Source organism: Micromys minutus (assembly GCF_963924665.1).
Source record: "Micromys minutus genome assembly, chromosome: 17".
NCBI classification, from domain to species: domain Eukaryota; kingdom Metazoa; phylum Chordata; class Mammalia; order Rodentia; family Muridae; genus Micromys; species Micromys minutus.
Window position 1 is genome coordinate 3,433,435 of NC_137952.1, and position 25,100 is coordinate 3,458,534.

The window sequence follows — 25,100 nt, forward strand, 5'->3', positions numbered from 1 at the left end:
AGAGCATTTGACAGCATTTCTGAAATCTCTAGAACAAAAAGAATCAAATACACTCGAGAGGAGTAGAAGGCAGGAAATAATCAAACTCAGGGCCAAAATCAACCAACTAGAAACAAAAAGAACTATACAAAAAATCAGCAAAACCAGAAACTGGTTCTTTGAGAAAATCAACAAGATAGATAAACCCTTAGCTAGACTAACTAGAGGGCACAGAGACAGTATCCAAATTAACAAAATCATTGATGAAAAGTGAGACATAGCAACAGAAACTGAGAAATTCAAAAAAATCATCAGATCTTACTACAACAGCCTATATTCAACTAAATTAGAAAATCTGGATAAAATAAACAATTTTCTAGACAGATACCAGGCATGAAACTTAAATCAGGGTCAGATAAACCATCTAAACAGTCCCATAACATCTAAAGACAAAGAAGCAGTTATTAAAAGTCTCCCAACCAAAACCAAAACAAAAACAGAGAACCCAGGACCAGATAGACTGGTTTAGTGCAGAATTCTATCAGGTCCTCAAAGAAGAACTAATACCAATACTCTTCAAACTATTCCACAAAATAGAAACAGAAGGAATACTACCCAATTTGTTCTCTGAAGCCACAATTACACTTATACCTAAACCACACAAAGACTCCATGAAAAGAGAAATTTCACTCAAAATTCCCTTATAAATATTGATGCAAAAATACTCAATAAAGTTCTTGAAAACCAAATCGAGAACACATCAAAACAATCCTTCACCATGATCAAGTAGGCTTCATCCCAGGGATGCAGGGATGGTTCAATATATGGAAATCCACCAATGTAATCCACTAAATAGACAACCTCAAAGGGGAAAAAAACACATGATCATCTCATTAAGATGATGAGAAAGCACTTGACAAAATTCAACACCCCTTCATTATAAAAATCTTGAAAAAAGCAGAAATTCAAGACTCATACCTAAATAGAGTAAAGGTGATATACAGAAAACCAGTGGCCAACACCAAACTAAATGGAGAGAAACTTGAAGCAATCCCACTAAAATCAGAGACTAGTCAAGGCTGCCCACTCTCTCCCCTACCTATTCAATATAGTCCTGGAAGTCCTAGCCAGAGCAATTAGACAACAAAAGGAAGTCAAGGGGATACAAATTGGAAAGGAAGTCAAAATATCACTATTTGCAGATGATATGATAGAATACTTAGGTTACCCCAAAAATTCCACCAGGGAACTCCTAAACCAGATAAACAACTTCAGCAAAGTGGCTGGAAATAAAATTAACCCAAACAAATCAATAGCCTTCCTCTACCTAGGATAAAGAGGCTGAGAAAGAAATTAGGAACACAATACCCTTAACACTAATATATGAAATATGTTGGGTGACTCTATCCAAGCAAGTGAAAGATCTGTATTACAAAAACTTCAAATCTCTGAAGAAAGATATCAAAGAAAATCTCGGAAGATGGAATGATTTCCTATGCTCATGGATTGTCAGGATTAATATAGTAAAAATGGCCATTGTTGAAAGCAATCCACAGATTCAATGTGATGCCCATTCAAATTCCCACTCGGTTCTTCATGGAGTTAGAAAGAGCATTTTGCAAATTCATTTGGAATAATATAAAACCCAGGATACCGAAAACTATTCTTAATAATAAAAGAACTTCTGGGGGAATCACCATCCCTGACCTTAAGCTGCATTACAGAGAAATTTTAAAATTTTTAAATTTTATTTTATGATTTTAAAAAGTTCATGGTTCTGGTACAGAGACAAACAGGTAGGTTAATGGAATAGAATTAAAGACCCATAAATGAACCCATATACCTATGGTCACTTGATCTTTGACAAAGGAGCTAAAACCATCCAGTGGGGGGAAGGAAGCATTTTTAACAAGTGGTGCCGGTTCAACTATCAGTCAGCATGCAGAAGAATGCAAATTTATCCATTCTTATCTCCTTGTATAAAGCGCAGGTCCAAGTGGATCAAGGACCTTCAAATAAAACTAGATACACTCAAAATAATAGAAGAAAAAGTGGGGAAGAGCCTCGAACACGTAGGAACAGGGGAAATTTTCCTGAACAGAACACCAATGCCTTATGCTTAAGCTCTAAGATCAACAATCAACAAATGGGACCTCATAAAATCACAAAACTTCTTGTAAGGCAAAGGACACTCTCAATAGGACAAAATGGCAAACAACAGCTTGGGAAAAGATCTTTACCAATCCTGTATCCCATAGAGTTCCAATATCCAAGATATACAATGAACTCAAGAAGTAAAACTCCAGAGAATCAAATAACCCTATTAAATTGGGGTACATAGCTAAGCAAAGAATTTTCAATTGAGGAATATCGAATGTCTGAGAAGCACCTAAAGAAATGCTCAACATTCTTAGTCATCAGGGAAATCAGGAAAATGCAAATCAAAACAACCCCGAGATTCCACCTCGCATCAGTCAGAAGGGCTAAGATCAAAAACTCAGGTGATAGCAGATTTTGGTGAGGATGTGGAGAAAGGAACACTTCTCCATTGCTGGTGGGGTTGCAAGCTTATACAACCACTCTGGAAATCACTCTGGTGGTTCTTCAAAAAATTTAACATAGTGCTACCTGAGAACCCAGCTCTACCACTCCTGGGCATATACTCAAAAGATGCTCCAACATATAACAAGGACACATGCTCCACTATGTTCATAGCAGCCTCATTTATAATAGCCAGAAGCTGAGAAGAACCCAGATGTCCTTCAACAGCGGAATGGATACAGACCATGAGGTAAAATTACACAATGGAGTACTACTCACCTATGAAAAACAACAAGTTCATGAAATTCTTAGGCAAATGGATAGAACTAGCAAATATCATCCTGAGTGAAGTAACCCTGTCACAAAAGATCACACATGGTATGCATTCACTGATAAGTAGACATTAGCCCACAAGCTCGGCTACCCATGATTCACAGACCATATGAAACTCAGGAAGAAGGAAGACCAAACTATGGATGCTTCAGTTCTTCATAGAAGAGGGAACCAAATACTTATGGGAGGTAGAGAGTGGGAGGGATTTGGGAGAAAGAGAGGAGAGGGAGGGGAAAATGGGAATATGAGAAAAGAAGGGGATGATATATAGAGTGTCAGGAATTTGAACAGGTGTGTAGAAATGGGGATGGAGAACTGGCGGTAGCTACCAGCAAGTTTCAGATGCCAGGAAAGCAATAGGCTCTCAGGACCCAATAGGGATAACATTAGCTGAAACCGAGGGAGAACCTGTGCACACCATATCCAGTTATTTAAGCAAGGCCCCTGTTTGGGGGATGATGCCATCCACCCTTCTTAAAAATTTTACCCAGAATTTCTTCTGTCTAAAAGAAATACAGGGACAAAGAGTAGAGCAGAGACTGAAGGAAAGGCCAGCCAGAGACTGCCCCACCTGGGGATCCATCCCATATGCAACCACCAAACCCAGTCACTATTGCTGATGCCAAGAAGTGCTTGCTGACAGGAGCCTGATATGGATGTCTCCTGAGAGGCTGTGCCAGAGTCTTACTGATACAGGTGAGGATGCTTGCAGCCAACCATTGGACTTAGCACAGAGACTCCAATGGAGAAGTTATAGAAAGGACTGAAGGAGCTGAAGGGGTTTGCAACCCCATAGGAAGAACAACAATACCAACCAACCAACCCCCACAGAGCTCCCAGGGACTAAACCACTAACCAAGGAGTACACTTGAAGGGACCCATGGCTCCAGCTGCATATGTGGCATAGGATGGCATTGTCTGGCATTGATGGAAGAGAAGCCCTTGGTCATGTGAAGGTTCATTGCCACAGTGTAGGGGAATGACAGGGTGGTGAGGTGGGAATGGGTGGGTGGGAAGAACATCCTCATAGTAGCAGGGGGAGGGATAATGGGAGGGGAAAAGCGGGAAAGAGGATAACATTTGAAATGTATATACATAAAATATCCAATAAAAAGGGAAAACAGAAAAAACAAGCAAACTACATACTTTCCCTCATATGCAGAATCCAGCCAATCATACATGTAGATGTGTAAATAAATGTGCATGTAAGTACAGCAAAGCATGTAAAAAGGAGAGCAAGAAAATCCAAGTATCAGAGGATAATAATAAAAAAACAAAGGTAGAGATAACAGACATGATTTATGCAAAAGATACAAAAGTAACTTTTATTAATTATTTTATTTGTGACAGGGGTTCTCTTTGTGTGTGGCACTGATTGTCCCAGAACTTGCTTTGTAGACAAGGCTGGCCTTAAACTCACAGAAATGTACCTGCCTCTGCCTCCTGCATGCTGGGATTAACAGAGTACACCAAAACCACCTGACCTATTATTACTTTTTAATATATTATTTGTACTCACTCACACACACACACACACACACACACACACACACACACACACACACACTGCTTGCATGCAGTTAACAGTGCAGGCCAGAAGATGGCATCAGATACTCTGAAGCTGGAGTTACAGGTGAGCCACCGTGTGGGTACTGGGCATTGAACCCAGGCCCTCAGCAGGTGTAATCAGCACTCTTAGCTACGGAGCTGCTGAGCTGCCTGAGTGCCTGAAGCCCAGTCTATGAGTTCTGAGCTAATCCTTAGGATTTCCTGCCACTGTCAACGGGACATCTACACATGCAGCCATCTTCCTCTTCTTCCGTGTAGAGTCTTGCATTTCTTCTTTTGTGATTGCCTTGGCTAGTAAGCTCAATGCACTGATAAGTAGACCAGGACTAAGGGCATCCTGGTCTCGCCCGTGGCCTTATGGGGGGTTGCTACATCCTCAGGGTGCCTGTCGGTCTCCTCACTACACCTTGACACCGTAAACCTGGGTTCATTAGATAGAAGCTTCTAGATTAATAACTATTAATTCTTTTAGCCACACCAGTTTCAGATATGTTCAAACACCTGTTTTATGGATTGAACTGAGCTGTTAGGAAGCCGCTCTGGCCACTCCCACCAGCTGTCTCCTGTGTTGTACATGTGTAGATGTGGTTTTGTTGATGTTTATTTTCTTATTTAAGACTTCCTGTCCTTTTCTTTTTTTCTTTTCTCTCTTTCAAGAATTAATTTTATTTTATGTGCATTGATGTTGTCTATTGCTGTGAAGAGACACCGTGACCACAGCAACTCATATTTAAAAAAAAAAAAATATTTAGTTGGCGTTGCAGTTTCAGAGGCTAAGTTCATTGTCAGCATTGCACCACATAAGCAGACATGGCGCAGGAAAGATAGCTAAAAGTTCTATGTCTGGCTCTGCAGACAGCAGGAAGGGATACTGGGCCTGGACCAGTCTTCTGGCAACCTCAAAGTTCACTCCCCAAGTGACACAGTTCCTCCAAGGCTACACCTCCTAATCCTTTCAAATACCACCATCGCCGGTGACCAAGCACTCAAATCCACTCGCCAGTGGGGGTCATTCTTATTCCAACCACCACAGGTGTTTGCCATGTGTGTCTGTGTGAGGGCGTTGGGACCCTGGAACTCGAGTTAATTGTGAGCTGTTATGTGGGTGCTGGGAATTGAACCTGGATCCTTTGGAACAACTTAGTGTTCTAAGTGCTGAGCTCTCTCTCCAGCCCCAGTTTTTGTTCTTTGCTTGTTGTTTTGTTTTTAAATTGTTGGCTGGTTGGCTTTTGTTTGTTTTAAGACGGTCTCACTGCTTAGCCCTCGCTGGTCTGGAACTTACCATGTAGATCAGGCTAGCCCCAAGCTCACAGGGAGCCTCCTGCTTCTGCCTCCTGAGTGCTGGCTGGGCGACTTGTTCTCAGTGGTGGGTTTTCTGGGTCTACAGTCTGATGCTTTTCTCATATTTTTAAAAGCTGCCAGTTGTCATCTCTTCAGGTATCGCCTCCTCTGGGTCCTCCTCGATGTCTTCTCAGCCCCGCCTTACTGTACCCCTCCTTTCTCCTGGACGCAAGGTCAGGACAGCCTGACAGCTTTGTTTTCAGCCTTACCTGTTCCTCGGGCCTACACTCAGAATCCTGACAATGTAAAGATGTTATTTTCAGAAGCTCCATTTCCCAAGCCATTTTGCTTTTCTGAGCCCTTGTTACATGCTCATTTTTCAAGTCCCTCTTATCTTTTTCAAGAACACCCTGAGCTGGGACACAGGGGTGTACACTTGTAATCACAGCACAATGGAGGTCGAAGCTAGAGGATCAAGAGTTCATGGTCAGCCTGGGCTGTGTGAGAGAGTGTCTCAAAACAACACAACTCCACAGATTCTGCCTCTGAATCTAATCACATTGCATCTTCTGGGTTTGTTTGACTATTTTCTCTGTGTGCTTTATGATTTATTTTTTAGCAGGATATCATATTTCTTGGCATGCTCTCTGAGAATCTTTAATGTCATATTCTTCCAGAAGAACTGTGTCTGGTTTTGTTATTGTGTTGTCTGTATTTTTTTTCCAGATCTGGGGATTGAACCCAGGGCCTCATGCCTGCCAGACAAGGACCTCCCACCCCCTGAGGTTTATCCCTAACTCTCTTTGTTTTGTTTTCCTAATTTTTAAAAAACTTTTTATGCTGAAAGTCTCATTTGAGCATTATCAATGATGGATTGCATGCTACTGGCATCTCTCCCAGAGCACGTGTTCCGTGGTTTCATGCATGCAGAGTCTACTTACCTCAGGTCGACCTGTGCTTCCCCGGGCTCTTCCCATGATCCTGTGCTTCCGGCGGGCACACCTCTTCATTTCCCTTTGTGTGCTGGGCCGTTTGTCCACTGCCCTTACATGAAGGGTAGAATCTCCTGAGGCCTCCTCACACAAAACTGCTTTGTGGGTATGTTCCTTAACAGACCCGCCATCTTGGGGAGCTGAGTACCCTCACATTCCACTTTTGGTTCTGTCAGTGAGAACAGTGTTTGCTCTGTGACATGCCTCGCTGTAGCAGAATTCTGGCCAGCACACCTGAGAGAAACAGCAGCTGCGGGGCAGCCCAGTGACCATCCCACAGGGATGTGAACAGAGCGCTCCAGCAGGGGCCACTCCTGTTCTGGCCTCCTGCTCAAGTGGAGGCCGACTTCTCTATGTTCTGAACTCTGTTCTCTCAGGCTCCAGGTGACAGGGCGTGAGGTGAGTAGCCTGGTTAAATTCTGAGGCTGATCCTCAGTAAACCTCTATCCAGAAATGTCTTGGGCTGAGAGGAAGAGCCCCTGTTGGGAGTTGGGGTGGGAGCTGTTGACCATACTGAGGTCATGGGATGATGCTTGGTGTTTTCATGTGGAATTCTGGGACACCAAGCTGTACCCACAATAGGGGATGGCCTTGATGATCCTGGGAGCCAATGCTGACCTTGCATGGTAACCTCATTGAATGGTCTCTTCCCTCAAACAAGCAGGACAGCAGTGAGAAGGCAGGAGTGAGCATCTCACAGGCAATCAAAGTAAACAGAGGATCCATGTTCAGTGGGAGCAGAAGCTGGACTCCTCCCAGCAGCCTGGTACCCACCCAATAAGGACCTATTACTACTCCCTGTTCTGTGAGCTCAGGAGGTGATCGCCCATCCCATCTACCCAGCTGGTACTCGAAGGCCTCCAAACTGGATATGATGGCTGGAGCCTAGCAACTCCGCTGGAAACAAGCAGTTCTTGGTCTGCATATGCTGAGCCGAGAGAGGGGACCTTCTGTGAATGCCCTAGGGGAGAAATGGCCCCTCCCCCACATGGGATGTGTCATCCTCACAGGGTCAGCCAAGAGTGAAGGGTAAGTAAGCTATAAGGGTGGTGGGAACAGAGAAACATGACGTCACCACAGCTTAGTAATTCTTTGGCAGAGCCTGGGTTCCCACCTTGGGAAGGGGAGGGAGGAGGAGGGGCAGTGTGTAAGCTTCAGCCAGGAGGCTGCCAAGTCCGAGTCCTCAGACATGGCTGGGCATCCAGCCAGGACTACCTCAGACCCCAGGGGCCTCCTAAGTGGCGGGTGAGGGGGTATCCAGCGAGGACATCCCCCTGGTGTCTTGGGAGGGGACTCTGAGGAAAGGTGAACAGATGGTACTGTGCAGAGAATGATAGTCAGACCGGCTGACTGGCAAGGCTAGTGGCCAGCCATCTCCTAATCGATGCCCGACTGTCTGACCGTCCGACAGTCTGTTGGTTCATTCCCTCATGGCCTCAAAGACTGTCTAACTGATTTACATGATTGACACTTGGAGATGCCAGGAAGGTAATGAAAGCTTATTCTTGTTCTGTCTGAGGTCTTGGGCTATCCCTGACCCTTAAGCCACCTCCGCAGAAAATCCAGGGTCAGGGGGAAGGCGGGAAGTTCGTGTATCTGGTCTCAGAGTACACACTGGCTGGAAAGACACTCAGATGCCATCACTGAGTGGTTTGTGCTGGGGAGGCTGGACCTGAAAGCAGCTGGGAAAAGTCATGCTGCTGTCCAGTGTCACCTTTGGGCATCTACCTCAGGATGTTGTCACCCTTGCTTGGGTCAGACATCCCTGACCACTGTGAGATGAGCAAACATCAGTGGCTGATGATGGAATTGGTCTGAAGGGTCCCAGGGAATGGGTAGAGTTGCTGCCTCTGCTGTCCCCTTCAGGCATCCAACTGAAAGTGGGACCCTATCCGTGTCTTAGCTCTTCTTCCTGAGGACACTAGTTGCAGGAGGAGTGCGGGGGGTGGGGTGGGGCACTGCCTCAGTTCCTCAGGGCCTAGAAAGATTGAGCTCTGTTTGTCACTCTGAGGACAATGTGTGACCTCCCAGGAGCTGCTCCCCTACCCTTGAGCTTCCCACAGCCACCCTGCACATAGTCTGTAACCGTACCCTCAGATATGCTTGATGATGTAACCCTAGGGGTATAGGAGAAGGGGGGGACAGAGGATCAGGAGAAGGAGGAGGAAGAGGATGAGGAAGAGGGGAAGTAGGGAGAAAGGAAAAGGGAGAGGAGAATGGGGGAGGCGGCGCTGTGTTTAGGGAAACAACTTGGTAGAGCATGCTCATCTTGGGCCACAGGAAACCCATGTCCTGTACTCTAACATGCCCCCGGTCCTAGTCCACCCTCCCTTTGGAGCCACTTTCTGGTCCTGGGTCTGTTCAATGTTGCAAAAAGGTACCAGATCTGCCCATCCCACATGTCCTCAACCTGCGATGACACATGTTGCTGTCTCCTCTGGTCCATGGGGAACCTTGACCAAACCCAACAGCAGGCAGGCACTCATGTGACTGCCTCTTCGTGGGGCTGGACACTAGTTACTTCCTGGGGTACCCCAGTTCCCCCCACATAGACATCCTTCCATTCCTCTTCACTAGCCGCTGGCCCCGTACATCTCCCCCTAGAGCTCACTACCCAGCCTCTCAGCCCGGACTTCTCTGGGCTCCTGTGTCATGCGCTCTCCTGCTGGAAGGCAGCCATGTTCTTCCTTTAGGTCACCAAGCCCTAAGGGAGTCCCAGCATTGCTCCAACTGGAACTTGGGAGCATTCTCAGACCCCTCCTCTCACTGATGACCCACCTTCCTTGATGGAGTCCTTTATTCAGGATCACCTTCCCATCGCATGGATCAGGTTTTAGTGGTGACGCGGGTGAGGAAATCCCTATTTCAGACAGAGGTATAACTTGCTGTCCTGCTCTGTCTCCTCAGCAGCAACTGTGCCCCGTGTGCTGGCCTTGAAACTAAACTCCCTGCCCTGACTCAAGCCCCTCCAGCAAGCACAGTACAAAAAAGATGCTAATTGTCCCCTCTCCCACATCCACCCATACTCTCTTCCCCAGCAACTGGCTTCTATTCCTCCTGCTTTGCAGGAGTGGATCCCAGAATTCTCTTCACCTCCAGGGTCTCCTGATAGTTATTGGGCCTTTTCCTCGAAACTTGCTAGTGCCGAGCAGCTGTGGTCTCTTACTCTCCATTCATTAGCTGGGACTGAGAGTGGTCCAGGGCAGAGCCCTGAGGCTCTCAGTGAGTCCTCCAGGCCCAGGAGCTCGGAGGGTTATGTGCAGCACACTAGATGGTCTCATTTGCTGAGCATCTACTGTAGCTTAGAGCTGTACTCATCACACAGAAGTATCAGCATTTCTGCAGATTCAAGAGTCATGTGACACACATAAAGGCTCAGGCTCATGAGTAACACACACACACACACACTCACACACACACTCACACACACACACTCACACACACACACTCACACACACACACACACACACTCTCTCTCTCTCACACACACACATACATATTCTCTTTCTCACACACACACACTCACACACACTCACACACACACTCACACACACACACTCACACACACACACACACACTCTCTCTCTCTCACACACACACATACATACTCTCTCTCTTTCTCACACACACACACTCACACACACACACACACACACTCACACACACACACACACTCTCTCTCTCTCTCACACACACACACATACACACACACTCTCTCTCTCACACACACACACTCACACACACTTTAGAGAACTTTTCCTAGATGCTGTGCTGAATTTACAGGCCTGAGCCACCAGATCCATATGGTGCCATGTCTTCTGTCACCTGTGTGCCTATACTGACAGGTGCTTATTAAAGGCTGGATTCCCTGAACCCCTCAACCAAGGACCCAGGTCTCTAAGAGCCTGAAGGTTGGCAAGGCCAAGTAAAGGACTGTTCCACAGGAATTCCCGCTGCCTCTGCCTTTTTTGAAGTATCTTATTTAACTCTGGGACACATTTCCTCCCTCCATACCTCCTTCCCTCCCTCTTAAGTCTACAATGTGCTCCCTCTTTCCTTAATTCTACCGTGTGCATTAAATGCTCGCCACGCGCCAGTCCCTGTGCTACAAGCTCAGGACCGGGCACATTGCAGACCACAAGCGCTTTTAGCCTCCAGGACGTCTCCAGGGAAAGGCAGGGGAGAGCATGGTTGACCGGCTCTGTCCTGAGCCACTCCTCTGGGCCCTTCTTGGCCAGCAAGCTTGGGCACTCAACTGTGCCCTGTGGTAACTCTGAAGGGCAGGGCCAGGACTAGGCCCAGTTTTGAAAGGGGAAACAACTTTCCGAGTAGCCCACTGGGCAGACAGACTGAAGGCCCTGACCGCAGGGAGGCCAGGCCAGAGTCTGCATGTACGTTCCTGAGCTCCTCCAGGCTAGTCTGTAAGAAGGAAACCAAGGAAGATCCTATGGAGCCCGTGTTTGACATTTAGCCCAGGGCAGCAGGAAGCGAGATGGCCTTGACACTGCCTGTTGGGGAAGGGAGACTGGCAGGCACAAGGCTTAGACACTGAAAGGGGGTCACAATGGCTGAGTGCACAGTCTGGGTACTTACTGAGCTGTGTAAGCTTGCTCTCTCTCATCTGTAAGAAGTGAAGGTTGCCTGGAATGGTGCAGTAGATGAAGCTGCTATGGGGGAGTAACTATGGTAGTGTGTACAGCGCACACACTGGTGGTGCCTGCTGCGTACCACACTCAGGATGAGCTAGCTGGGTGAGGTGGTTCACACCTCTCATCCCAGCACCCGAAGGCAGAAGACTGATGCAGAGGATCTGAGGGCAGCCTAGATGTGTGACAAAGTACTAGGATAGCCTGGGCTACGTAATCAGAGGCTGTCTCAAAAATGAAACGAAACAGGAACTGAAGGTCAGGTCAGGAGTACAGAGGCTTAGCTGAAGGCTCTGCACTACCCAAACGCCCCAGGATCCCAGGATATGTGACTGGAATTTCCCCTGGTGCTTAAAATCTCCTCAAGCTCCCAGCCTCCTCTTTTTACCTCTTTCCTACCCTGGGACAATACCCCAGGGACACAGAGACCAGATTCTTATTGGCAAGGCACCTTGGACAGGGGCTTTGATTGGCTAGCACTTGGCATAGGGACTCTGGATCCTTAGAGGTTAGGGGTTAAGTACCACTCCCTGGAGACACACACACACACACACACACACACACACACACACACACACCCTCTTGGGATGTGATCACCTGGAAAAGAAGGCAGCTGGGACACTCCCTGCTTCTCCCACTGGTTAATTGTTCCGGCAGGCAGGAAGGGCTGGTGCCTAGAGCCTGTGGTGGAAGGTGGCTGGCCGTGAGGGCAGCAGAGCAGACAGGTGGCACGGGCAGGAGTGAGGAGAGCTCTGTCTGCACCTTTCAGCTAGCAGGCTATTTCTCACTCTTCCTCAGCCATGGGACTTTCTGTGCCACCTTTCAAGTCAGCAATGTGACAGATAGCCAGCTGGCAGTTGAGGTCAGGAGACCCTGTTCAGCAATGTCTTCTCCTCTCAGCATTCCAGCCCCCCTGTCTGCAACACAGAGTCTGGGGAAGTCTGTCTATCTGTCTGTCTGTCTGTCTGTCTGTCTATCTGTCTATCTGTCTGTCTATCTGTCTGACTATCTATCTATCTATCTATCTATCTATCTATCTATCTATCTATCTATCTATCTATCTATCTATCTATCTATCATCTATCTGACACAGGGTTTCATGTAGCCCAGGCTAGCCTTGAACTTGCTATAAAGACAAGCTTAACTTTAAATGTCCGATCCTCCTGCCTCTGTTTCCCACAGGTATATGCCATCATGCTCAGTTTATACAGTGCTGGGAAATCACACACAGGGGCTAGGCAAGCCATTTACCACATGAGCTACATCTGACGTACAGTTCAAAAGCCACAACTATGACGGTAAGGAGGAAAGACACCTGCCTGAACTCAACCAAGCTGGAGGCAAAGCCTGGGATAGCCACTTTCTTTAGGAGGGTTCTGGAGCATCCCTTTTCATAATTGTAAAGCAGAATGATCCTAACCCATCCAGTCTGGCTGGGAGGACCTCGGGGATGAGAGAGACGGGGCTTGGCACATAGTAGGAACACAGAAAATTCATCACTAAAGAAAGGGTGATCTCAACTGGGTCTGGTGTGCATTCGACAATTCTGTAACCTGTGGAGGTGGAGGCAGGATGGCTGCCACCAGCATGAGGTTCACCTAGATTACATGGCACGTTTCATGCCAGCCAGGGCTACATCGTGAGGCCCTGTCGTGATTCTCCTCCTCCACCTCCCACCTCCCCAAGAAAAATGACAAGATAAAATAAAGACCATTCTAGCAATGAGCCCTGAATAAATATCTGCTGATCAAATAGGAGGTAGGGAAGGAGGCTAATGGCCCTGTCACCCACACTTTCCCCCCCACGGCACAGGAGGGCTGAAGAGTGCAGACTGAGATCATTGCAGATGACATCAGCTCCCGTGTCCAGAATGCATCCACTCCCACACGCTGTCTCTATCCCCTAGTCTTGTCCTGGACCACCGTCCCCTGCCTCAATCCCGCCTTTCTGACTACTAACGGAGAGGATGTGCCTGCAAGGCTGAGGTGACGTCCATCTGTCAGGGTTCAGAAGCAACTGTCAGCACTGTTATATGCTGTATGAGGTCACCATCAAGTTGCTTAGTGACCGAGGTGGAGAAATGGACATTCCAGTTCTAGGCACAAAAGAACCAGTTTGCAGATCAGCTACGGGTTCTGCTGGCTTTCATTTGCACCTGTGGCTATGAGTGAATGGGTAGCCCTGTGGTTAGCTCTGTGGGGGGGTAGGATGCTGCCTGGACCAGGTGATGGGTACTCTGCCTCCAGTCTCCCATCATGATGACCTGGGCTTCATATAGCAGTGCCCAGTGTATATGTGGTGTCTTTCTATGTCTGTTTGTGTGTGTATATGTGTATGAGTATGTGTATGTATGTGTGACGTCTCTGACTCTGCCTGTCTCTGTATGTGTGTGTGCATGCATGTGTGTGTTCACAACCACTTGAGACTCTGGCTTAGGTTTGGCATACATATCCTGCCACCCAAATCAAGTCACAAGCTCAGCCAAGTCCCAGAAGAGCTGGCCAGAGTCATTGTGCTGACCGGAAATACAGAACTGTTAACTTTTGCCAACAGCTGAGTACAGTACCCAGACACGGGTAAAACTAGGTACCCCCAGGGTAGACGCCCCATAGTCTACCCTGAGACTACCCTCTCTACCCTCTAGTCTACCCTCTCTGCCCCTTCTCTCCACCCCCGTAGACCCCTGTCTAGTGCCTTCCTCCACAGGAGACAGAAAGCAGATATTGTCACAGGACAGGCATGAGCTTCCCCGAGTGCAGGCATGAGGACCCGGTGGCCCCAACCCTCATCGGTCAACCCAAGCTCAAATCCTCAGAAGCAGGCTGTCTATACGGCGCACCTGGACGACCCTTGTCCCTGGCTGCTGGATAAGTAAAGCATTAACCCATCCTGAACTAAGTAGTTCCGACCATCTAAGCTGCAGACAGTTCCCCTGGCCTCTTGCGGAAGGTCTTCCTGCCAGGTGCACGGAGGGGGACACCCAAGTCAGAAGCCAGCTGGAAAGGAGCAGGGAGCTGGGGGAGGCAGGAGGAAGTCTCATTTGCATCCACGTTTTGATTGGTGCGTGCTCTCCCTTCCCCATCTTGATAGAGTAGCCTGAAATGTGCTAGTCCATGGAGCAGTGGGGGGACAGCAGCCAGTCCAGACAGTGGCTCCTTCATGTATCACGTGCACTTATAGTCAGATAAAAATGGGGTTTTTACCCCAATACTGCCTTGTTTGTCCTCAACACAAGGGTGTTTCCCAGTTTGTGTTTGTCCTCCTCATGCCCCTGGCTCCAGCAGACTGTAAGTCCAACAGCTTCATGTACTCTGCTCTTCAGGATGAGCCAGGGTTCCCTTCAGGCTGGATACAGGCTCCTAGCAACAGTTACTGCCCAAGTCCATGCTGGAGATCTGGAAGGGGCACTGGCCCTGAGTCACAGTCCCCAGGGCTCTGGGACGGTGGGCACGGTGCTATCACATACCAGATTCTCCAGTCTCCACCTTCCACCCATCCCACCCCTGGGCCTCAGACTTAAGCTGTTCTTTCTCCCCAGTATCTTGCAGAAAGGTCTATCCTGTTGCCGCGAGTCATTTGAGATGGCGTGGGGAGGGCTGTGTTCCATCAGAATCCTTTGCCTCTGGGACCAGGACTTTGTCTCCAGAAGGTCCACAGCTCCATCTTCTCCTTGTAGACCTCGTTCAGTCATGGGAGGGCCACTTCCAGAGATGATGAGCCGCTGGTGCTGAGGTTCACTGTGGGGTTCTTGGGAAGCCTTTGCGGGTCCTCAAGTGCTCCCCGGTCACACTGGGATACAGCTGTTTTCCTCACACGACCTAAGCAAAATGAGTCTGCTTTTCCTGTGAGCTCTGGGAACGGGGGCTCTTCTGACCTGACTTATTTTCAGTGTGGGGCCAGCATAACTCATGCTTCCTGATTCTCCACTCTTCCACTTCCTGCCCAGAATGGCCTGGGGTGTCCCACTGTGCACTTGGCTTAGCCTGTGCTCACAGCAGTTGGCAATTGTGTGTTGAGGTTCATGTGGGTGGATGTGCCTATGGTGGATATGTCAGGTTTGTGACATATGTGCATGTGCTTGCCTAGGTGTGCCCATCAGGATCCTTCTGTGGGCTGGGGTAGGGCTTTTTGCTTCTGTGGTTTGTTATTTGGTGGCATGCTAGGAATGGGCCCAGAGCCTCCAGCCAGGCAAATGCTGTCACTTTACAGCCCTGTCTCATCTCAAAGCACTGAGTTTTAAAATTATATTATTATTTTTGTGTGTGTGTTGCCTGCATTTATGTCTCTGCTTCTTGTATGTGCAGTGCCCTCAGAGGCCAGAAGGTGGCACTAGATCCCTTGATACTAGAGCTGCAGCCACTCTGTGGATGAAGAAGAGCAGCCAGTGAGTGCTTTTCCCCATCACTTTTTAATTGATTATTTGGGAATTTCACATCATGCTCCCAGTGGCCAGCCGCTTAAAGAAAACTGAGCCCTTCCCCATCTACACCCCATCAGATGTGAAGAGCTACACTCCAGCATCCTTAGCACAATTTTTAAGAATTTTATTCTATGGTTTTCTGTCTAGGCTGTTACTTTTTGGGGGTGGAGGTAGAGGTTGTCACAGAAGCCGTCTATGTCTCTCTTTCTCAACTGTGACAGTCACCAACACCATTGCAAAAGTAGCCACATTGCCTTTTACAGTCAGCAGGGGCAGGGATCACGGACTTCCACATGGTCCTGGGCTGCAGCCCGGCCCGTGGACACCAACATGGCCGTCAGCTGCACGGAGCAGAGGCACAGGATTCCTGTGACATCAATATGGCTTCCGGCAGCAGCACAGACTGTGGACACCTGGATCACTGGCCAGCTCTCTCAGTCACTGAGCCATCTCTCCAGCTCCTGCTGGTTTTTAATACAGATTTATTATCAGTGTGTAGGAGCATTCATGCACACGGGGTGGCATATATAAAGACAGAATTCAATTTTATGGAATATATGCTTTTAACTTTTGTGTGAGTTCCCAGGGATCAAACATAGGGTTGCCTCTTTGTTCATTCAGCAGCAACATTTATGTGCCGAGACATTTTGCTAGCTTCATGGCTATATTCTTAAGAGACTTGAAATTCTATTAGTTTTGAAAAAGCACTCGTGGGATGGACGGATTCACCTTAGTTTCTTCAGGCCAACATACTCATGCGACAATCTTCTGCCCAGTCGGTTCCTAGTCTGCACCACGGCAGGAGGGACAACAGCCTGGAGGTGGCACTGGTGCCCAGTGACAACCTTACAGGAGCACAGAGAGCTCAGCAGCCCAGTGCCCTGCAAAGAGGCACCTCAGGATTTAGGGGTCCAAGGCCAGGTTCTTTCTGACAGGGATTCACAAGCCTGAAAGGGTCGCAGAGAGAGGTCACAGCAACCTCTCACACGGAAGAGGCTAAGAACTTGACAATATGGCAGCCTGGGGTTTCCCGGACTTAGCAGAACCCAGGATTTCCTCCTGGGAGGCAGAGCTATGGAGCTGAGGTGGATAGAACAGACCCAGTATCTGTCTGGTGCCAGCACAAGCCACTAGTCCCCAAGTTTTCTAGTTCCACTATGGAGTCATTTCTCCAGAGTACAGCTGAGTGTACAGAAAACACATGGCCCTGGGTCATCCAACTACCAGGGAGTCTTTTGGACTATCACTTTGTTCCCTGATGGCAGAGGCCCAAGTGGCTTTTGAAGCCAGAAGTATGGGCTTTAGTCCTTATTCTGGTGCCTTCTAGTCACTAGACTGTAGGTAGAGTAGGCAGGTAAGAGCTACCCACTCAGACTGAACCGCTATCCTGTGGTGTTGGCTTTAGTGTGGAGCCTACAACAGTCTACAGCGGTTCTCAGCTCCCTGCTGACAGCTGCCACTCGTGTGTGCTTGTGTGGGTGAGTATGGCTGTGGGGGTTGCCTTAGTTCCCTCATCCGGTACCTACAGTTTCCCTACTCTCAGGCTAAGGAGAGACTGCAGCAGGGAACAAGAGGCCCACCCTATGTACTGACTCCATCCTCAGAGGACCAAGGGACCCTTGGCGAAGAATCCAACATGGAACCCCTTCCTTCCCACAGGCAGAACTGCAGGGTGGGAACACTCTGCTCACCTGGAAGCCGCCCTCCAGTAACCCCCACAGTCCCTAGCAACTGCTATGTTCACTAGGGACTTGTGGATAGGTACATCCTCTGACTGGGGTTGCCAAGTGACAAGCACCCCACTGAGGGCCTCACATCACCCTGCTAAATCCAAAGCTTCAGGGGTCAAAAAGGAAAACCCCTAAGAACCGTGCCCAGGATCCTGTAGTCTCCCCCGAGTTGAGTCAGCCATTTGTCTTGGCAGCAGGAGCTCTTCCTCCGAGTGGGATGCGCTACCCCAAATCTCCCAGAGGCCTCTAAGTGGATAAGACCCCTTCCAGGCTCCACACAGACCTGAGACCAGCTTAACACCCAGTTCTCCGTATCTGATGCAGGTCCCTGATGCATGCTGCTCAGGATGAAACTTGTATAGCTGGAACTCCCATCCTGTCCTGTATGCTTTCTTATAGAAGACCCAGCCACCTCCCGACTAGCCTTCTTTCACCTGTTACAAGACAGACACAGGCTAGATGTTCTTGCCTAACTCTACCATGGAGCAACACCATCAAAAGCTCCTGCTTTGAACTATTCACTTTAAGATCCTCAGTATCTGTGAAACGGGGCTCCAGGCACATGCAATTTCATCAGACCTCATTGCATCCACTGCTGGCCTTCCCAGGTTACCCTTGGCAAACAGCACAGCTTGCTGCTAGTGGGTGGCACACAGAATAGCTTTGAGTTCTAGGGTCCATGTAGCATCTTTCCTGTCACTGAGGAAAGGGAGGCACAAGTTCTCCCTGACACTGACAAAGCCTCTGCTTTCGCTCCCCACTGGGAAGCAAAGAGGTCGAACTTCATGGTTTGTCATAACCCTGAGAGTTTAAAAGATGCCAACAGTTTTCACTGAGTTGCACAAACTGATTGTGCTGAGTTGAGGAATCTAAGGCCACAATGAGTGATGAAGACCATTAAGTATGTCCAGAGAGCACCTAGGCCAAGAAACTGGGATTGGTGATTGATTGGTGATGCCTGCTGAGGACATGACTGCGTATTCTAGGCCTGCTTAGGTCTGCATATGCATTTGCTACCTAATGGGCCGCTTGGGCTGTTCATTTCACCCTAGCACACACTTCCTCAAAGACATGTTTTTCTTGTAATGTTTTATGGTTTCTGTTTGTTTTGGTTTCTTTGAGACAGAATCTCACTGTGTAGCCCTAGCTGTCTTAGAATTTGCCACGTAGACCAGTCTGATATCAAACTCAGAGATTCTCTTGCCTCTGCCTTTTGAGTGCTGGAATTAAAGATGTGTTACGATGTCCAGCTTTATATTTTAATATGACACGTTCTAAGCCAGTGTGACTCCGAGATACCAACTCTGGAACATGGTAAGTGCTCATTTCAGGTCTCAGACAGGCCCCACAATGCCCGACTAAACCTTTGGCTTGGAAGAGAAGGAGGTGGAAGAAGAGGGAGAGGAGGAAGAGAGGAAGTGAGTTCTAGTGGTTGACATTCTCAGGGAGCCCAGGCTTCCTGGGGCCTTAGCCTGGTGCGGGTTGCCATGCAGGCTAAGCAGTGAGCTTACACAGATGGCCTCCGACTGCAGACAGTCTCTGGGCCTTCTGTTCCAGGACCAGGCTCTCTGGCTGAGCCCTATTCATTCTTCTCTCTCTGGCTCACACCAGATCAGCGGCTCAGTCTCACCAGATCCTGTTCATCTAAGTCAACTCAACTCATGAATGCCCTGGTTTGCAAGAATGAAGATTCCTTGTCCCTTCCAGCTCTGCAGCCTCGGCCCCAGTCCCAACCCAGTTGCAGCCCCCTCCTAAGTTTTTGAACTCTGGAGTTTGCATCTTCTTAAGTGTTCCCACTGACCCAGAGACTTGGGGCAGACCGGGTGCCTGCAGTAAACAAGAGCCATTGGTTCCCTGTTCTCCTAAAATGGGGCAACAGTGCCCCCTTGTGGGTACTACTGAAGCATCCCCCCCCCACACACACACATAGCCTAGAGAGCCACTCACTAGGAGGGGAGGTCTTCCCAGTCCTCCAGGGCCCCACGAGTGAGTGGGAGGAGCACCCACCGGCCATCCCTCCCACCCTCTGTCTGCTCATAGTGGGTGCGTCCTCATCCTGTCATTTGGTTCTGAATTTGTCCCAGCTGAATGTGCAGAGGCTGTGAGGGACGGTCCATTTCAAAAAGCCCTAAGTCTGCACATTCTACCTGCCTGGCCTATGAAAAAGTTTCCTTCTGCGAGTCTTAACAGAAGCCTGGTGTTCCAGAGGAGAGGCCACACAGCACTGTAGCTTCCTGGCTCTCTACAGCCCCTTCCAAGAACTGGTACCCAGGTCTCTGAGGAGGAAGGAAGGGCAGCAAGAACTGATGTCAGCTGTAACAGGAGCCCCATGTCACACTTTTAGGTTTATCACATGACTCCCTCCCATCAGCTCCACTTCCCTCCATCCCATAGTTCAGGACACTACCTCTTCAGGCTGGATCATTACAAACTTTCTTTTAATCATTGATTTAAGTGTGGGTATATGGAACCCCTCCCCCACCCTGCAAGGCACAGCCTCACCCACCCTTAGCCCAGGGGACAGGGACAGCTGCCAAGATACACCAGTCCAGATCCTCCTCTTGTCCAGACAACCCAGGGTCTTGTGCCAGACCTGAGGGAGCCATGCCCCTAAGCTGGGTTGGTCCCCCAGGCAGCCCCTCAGTTCAGTTCCCTGCTGAACTGAGTTTATGGGGAGTGTTGCAAGGGTGTGGAAGAACTGTCTACCCTGTCTCCCACAGAAGCATGGAAAACCCATGAAGAAAGTGTCACAGTGGGGAAACCCCACTGACCTTCCCTGTGGCCTTTCCCTGGGCAGCCATGGGTACTACGTCCACCCTCTCTGGTTTTCAATATAATATGACTTCAGGGTGAGGGCCCAGCTATCTTGTATACAGCAATATTGGGAGCCATTTCAAACTGTTAAAATATCCCAGGCAGTAGAAGAAAGAGCCACAGGACAGCCAGGGCCAGAAAGTTCCCAATACAACCTTCCCAGGATGGGCAGGCCCGAGGCCTTAGTTGTGGATGGAACATGACCCACGTGGGGAAGAGCTAGCGAGGCCCTGTGGGAGGCTGGGGGTGGAGAAACAGGACAGTGGGGACGTCAGCAGCCTCAGTACTTGGGGACCTTGCTGTAGTCTTCAGAATGAATGTACCGGCACAGGCATATAGACAGGAACAACCCCAGCAGCTGTGAAGGACAGATCAAAATTAGGATGGCCGGTCCAGGTTGCAGAGCCCTGCCATCCAGCTGCACACTGGGCCCCCGTCACAACCATCCTGACAAGACAGGCAGACTGCTGAAGGAGGCCCAGAGAGGGACAGGTCCCAGTCTGAGGTCACACAGCCAGATGGGCCGATGTCAGGGCAGCTCTAGAAGCATGTGGACCATTTAGCTCACAGGATAGCAGCAGTGCAAGGGCAGTGGGGGAGGGGTATGTGAGAACCCAGGGGAAGGCTGGATGGGAGAGAGGGACAGACCTCAATGACAGCAACGCCAGCACACACGCCCAGAAGGATGCCGAAGTTCTCCTGCAGCCATGCCTGTACCTTCTCCATGCACCCCTGTGGGAAGACTCCCATCAGCCACTACGCACAGCGGCAGTGGGCCTGCCCAGCACCGTGTCGTGAGCAGACCCCACATGTACCTGCAGATGATGGTGTGAGCCAATCAGAAGTAGGGGACCAACGAGGGAAGGAGGCCTGAGTGACAGCCTGGACACATCCAGGAGCCCCTCCCCACACATACCTCCGGGTACACAGGCCAATCCTCAAAGTTGTTTCTACCCAGGGTGCCGTTGTTGGATTCGCAGAACCCTTTCTTCACAATGAGCTGGTTGTCCTCTTCCTTCATCTTCTCACAGGAGCAGGGGTAAGTGGTGCTCGTGAGGTTCATAAGCTCCGAGTTCTCTGTCCAGTTGTAGCTGCTGACCCAGCCACAGCACTTCACCTGTGCAGTGGGGACAAGGTTGCGTGATGGTCACTTGGTCCAACCTAAGCAGCCCAGCTCTAGGTGGAGACTCAGATGGCCACTGCTGTACCCCCCTGGGGGGCTGCAGAAGCTCATCCCCTCGTGGTCTGAACCTCAGGGCTGTGAGACCTGTGAAACAATCAGAAGAGACCTCAAGAGGCCTCTAAGAAACACTGTAGACTACCAACACAGTGGAGAGCCAGACTCAGAGCCATGAGCAGATGGCAGGGGAGGAGGCAAGTTCGAGTGACAGCCCAGTCAGCACAGGTGTGTGCAAGGTATGCGGGGCTGGCTTGCTGTCAGGTGAAAGGCTGAGCACAGGGCTGTGGCGTCAGGTGCTGGGTTCAAACCCCATTTCTGCCACTTCAAGCTAAGCTGAGCTTTCCACAAATGATGAATAGGAACTAACGTCCCTAATAGGGTGAGGCAGACAATGTGCCACACAGGTCCAGAAAGCCCAGTGACAGACCAGTCAAGGCCAGGCACCAGCACCTGAGAAAAGAGACAAGATCAATCCCATTGTTTCCAGAGGACACAAAGGCTTTCCGGGATGGACGCTAACTGCTCCCTGTGGAAAATCAAGTCATAGGTGTGGGATGGGTTGGGGGAGGAAGACACAAACCATCTTCTGTGCCCAAGGTCTCATCTGCAATAGCCAGAAGGGGGCGCACCAAGCATGTGTGGGGAAGCTGTCAAGAGCACTGACAGAAAGGCTCTGCCCCAGTGAGCAGACAGGTAGGCCTCACTTGTTTTATGACACCGGGAAGGGACAACCTGTCCAGGGCCAGCAAAAAAAAAAAAAAAAAAAAAAAAAAAAAAAAAAGACAGTTCTGTGAACCCAGGAGCTGTCACCAAGACTGTGCTTGGGGACCAGGAGCACTTGTGTCCTGTCTCCAAGAGTAACACAGCCACACCGTCTCACTGTTGTCCAGACCCAGGACTGCAGATGAACCGTCTCGTCACCACCAGCCGTCCTCACCTGTGCCTGCACATAGTCCCAGGCCTCCTCGCGGCTGCTGCTGGCGTTGGCGCTGTAGTGCCGGATGATGCCCATCACCGTGTCCCCCATCTCCTGCTTCAGCTGTAGGAAGAGAGCGAGGGTTGGGGCTGGACTTGAACCTGGGCCTCCCGGCTGCTCATGCTCACACCCTGCCTCCTCCACCACAGCACTGCTCGGTACCAACCCTGTCAGCCATGGCCTACCTCCTCACCAGGCACTTTTCCCTTCAATGCTCAGAAGCCTCCGTGGCCTCCCACGACTTTCAAGAGACATGTCAATGTCCTCCCAGTGACTTACAAAGTCCCTATGCTGTTTGCCCAGGTCTTCCTAGCCCTGGATCCTGTTCTTTTCTGTTGTGCTCCATTACACAAGGTCTCTTGCTCCTCTGTCCTGCTCCTGCTGCTCAGAATGGTCTCCCCATGGATTTGAACATGGCTCCCTTGTCAAACTTCATCTCCTCAGAAAGGCCTTGCGGCCGCTCCACACAACAGTGTGTCTCCTACCCCTCTGTTGCCATCCTTGGCCAGGACTAAATGATAAAGCCGTAGCTCATTCACTATTTGGGCTTAGGGTCTCTTCTCACCTGGGGTGCGGGTGTTGGCTAGGGGGCACCTGCGTGTGGGTACAGATAATAAACACATTTCCCCACGGTCAGTGGTCACAGAGGTTGGGCATGAGACCCACCTCCTAGGGACAGTGAAAATGAGAGACAGAATGTGTCCTATTTCTTGCTTTTATGGAATGGGCTGTAATCTCTCAGGACAGCTCTGAGACTGCAGGCAAAGCCGACCAGGAACCCAACCAGAAGACAGCCTCAGCCTCAGCCATGTGACCAGGCTTCCCTACAGCCAGTGGCACCACATAAAGCTGAGGCCCTCATGACTGTTAGAGAGGCAGCGTGAAGATCTGTGGCCTCCATGGCTGCCCTCCCTGGGAAGTCACGGTCTGGATCCTGACTAGTTGCTCTCACCAGCTGGGGAATCCTATGATCTGAGAAAGCCCAGAGGTGTGAGGCAGGGGAGGGCTTCCGAGAACAGAGGCCATGACCTAACAGCTCTCACCAACAGCCAACTGTGAGGAGGGGAATGCAGCTAGCCCCAAAGTGAGGAGAGACACAGAGGTGGAAACATGGCTTCTCAGGCAGTTCCTGCTGGCCTTCCTCTAACACACAGCCATCGCCTGCGTACCCAGGAGAGAACCAGAAAGACCACTGTGTGCAGGAGGGCCGCACACTTGCCCCTCTTTCTGACATGACCATGCTCTCCAGATTTAGGATGCTCTTCCCCACTTCCCAAGGAAGCCTTGCGGTGCCATACGCAGGATGCCCGCCTCCTCCAGCTGGGCCAACAATCTGGGCTCCTAGCTACTTCCCGCCTCCTCCTGGGGAACCAGCCCAGGTCTCCCAGGCTAAGATCCCACCATTGTCGTCAAGAATCCTCATGGGCTTGGGTGTGGCTCAGTTAGTACAGAGCCTGCCTAGGTCAATTTGGGGTCAATCTCCAGCACTGCACACACAGCTTGGAGGCACACACCTGTAATCCGGCACCTCACTACTCAACAGATGGGAGGGGTGAAAAGTTCAATGTCAAATGTCATCTCTGGCTATATGGGCATCCTGAGACCAGCCTAGACTACGTAAGACCCAGACTAAAAAACAAACCCAAAATACCCAAGCAAACAAAACACAGGCAAAGGCAAAGACAAGAAAAAGCATCATAGAATTCTACAGCTTCCAGATCTTTCTAATCCACACAGCTGAGCAGTGGTCGACTTTCACAGAATGCCCTTACTAAAATATTTCAACTGACCCTCCCACCTGACCTGTGGCCCAGGGACTGGCCCTGTTCCCTTACCACAGGCCTAGAACTTAGCCAAGCCATACGGCCATGTTCAGGAACTGCAGTTTGGACTTGAGCTTGTCTGCTCCCAGAACCCAGATTTCCTTCCACCTGTAAAGCTCCCTCAGTGCTCAACCACACGCCCATCAGAAGAATCTTAACTGGGGCCAGAGAAGCTCCTGTGGTTTTCACACCCACAACTGGGCTGTTTGCCTGCGGGTCTTGGGTCTAGCTGCTCTGACCATCTGGACCTGGTTTCTCGTCTCTAGTAAGCATGCAATCCCCAGGCCTTGAAGACGCATTTCCCCATCATTTTCACATCCGCCCCTGGTAGTATGTCTCCCTTTTGTCCCCCACGGGCTCTGTATTTTTGCAGTGTGGTTGTCATGGCAGTTGGACTTCCCTACTTCCTTCTCCACAACCCTGTCACAGATACCAACGGGTGATAGAGGCCCTGGGTGATTTCCACCAGGGTGGGTGGTTTCCATGGAAATCACTCAGCATCCTGTAGTCCAAGATGGGGCTGACACAGCTGGAGTCAGAGGCCCAGGCTGCCATGGGTGCTGTGTGGCCATGTATGTGGACCTCTGTGTTAGTGCAGTAGGTTGACAGGCTTTCTGAGGGACAAGCCACCTGAGAGGGAAGACCAACAGAGAAGTGGAGCTGGTAGTGAGGAAGGGCTGGTTCTGTCAGAGCTTTGGAAAGAGATTTATGGTTGATTAGGGGTCTTTTGTTCCCTTGATCAGTCCCTGGGATGGTGTCAATCCTATCACCCTCCCCAACTTGTCAAATTATCCCTCCTAATGAGACCTCAAAGGG

General features: G+C 49.7%; 1 protein-coding gene across 1 annotated transcript in view; it reads right to left on the minus strand.

Annotated features, from left to right (window-relative positions):
* Positions 1-20,000: 20,000 nt before the first annotated feature.
* The window catches only part of CD82 (CD82 molecule), a 42,174-nt gene continuing 37,074 nt past the window's right edge, over positions 20,001-25,100 (minus strand). The window contains exons 7-10 of the mRNA XM_080931717.1: positions 22,423-22,524; positions 21,222-21,422; positions 20,954-21,037; positions 20,001-20,663 (exon numbers count right to left, since the gene is read on the minus strand). Of these exons, the coding sequence (XP_080787843.1) occupies positions 20,586-20,663; positions 20,954-21,037; positions 21,222-21,422; positions 22,423-22,524 (465 nt within the window). The 3' untranslated portion in view covers positions 20,001-20,585. The remainder of the gene's footprint in view (positions 20,664-20,953; positions 21,038-21,221; positions 21,423-22,422; positions 22,525-25,100) is intronic.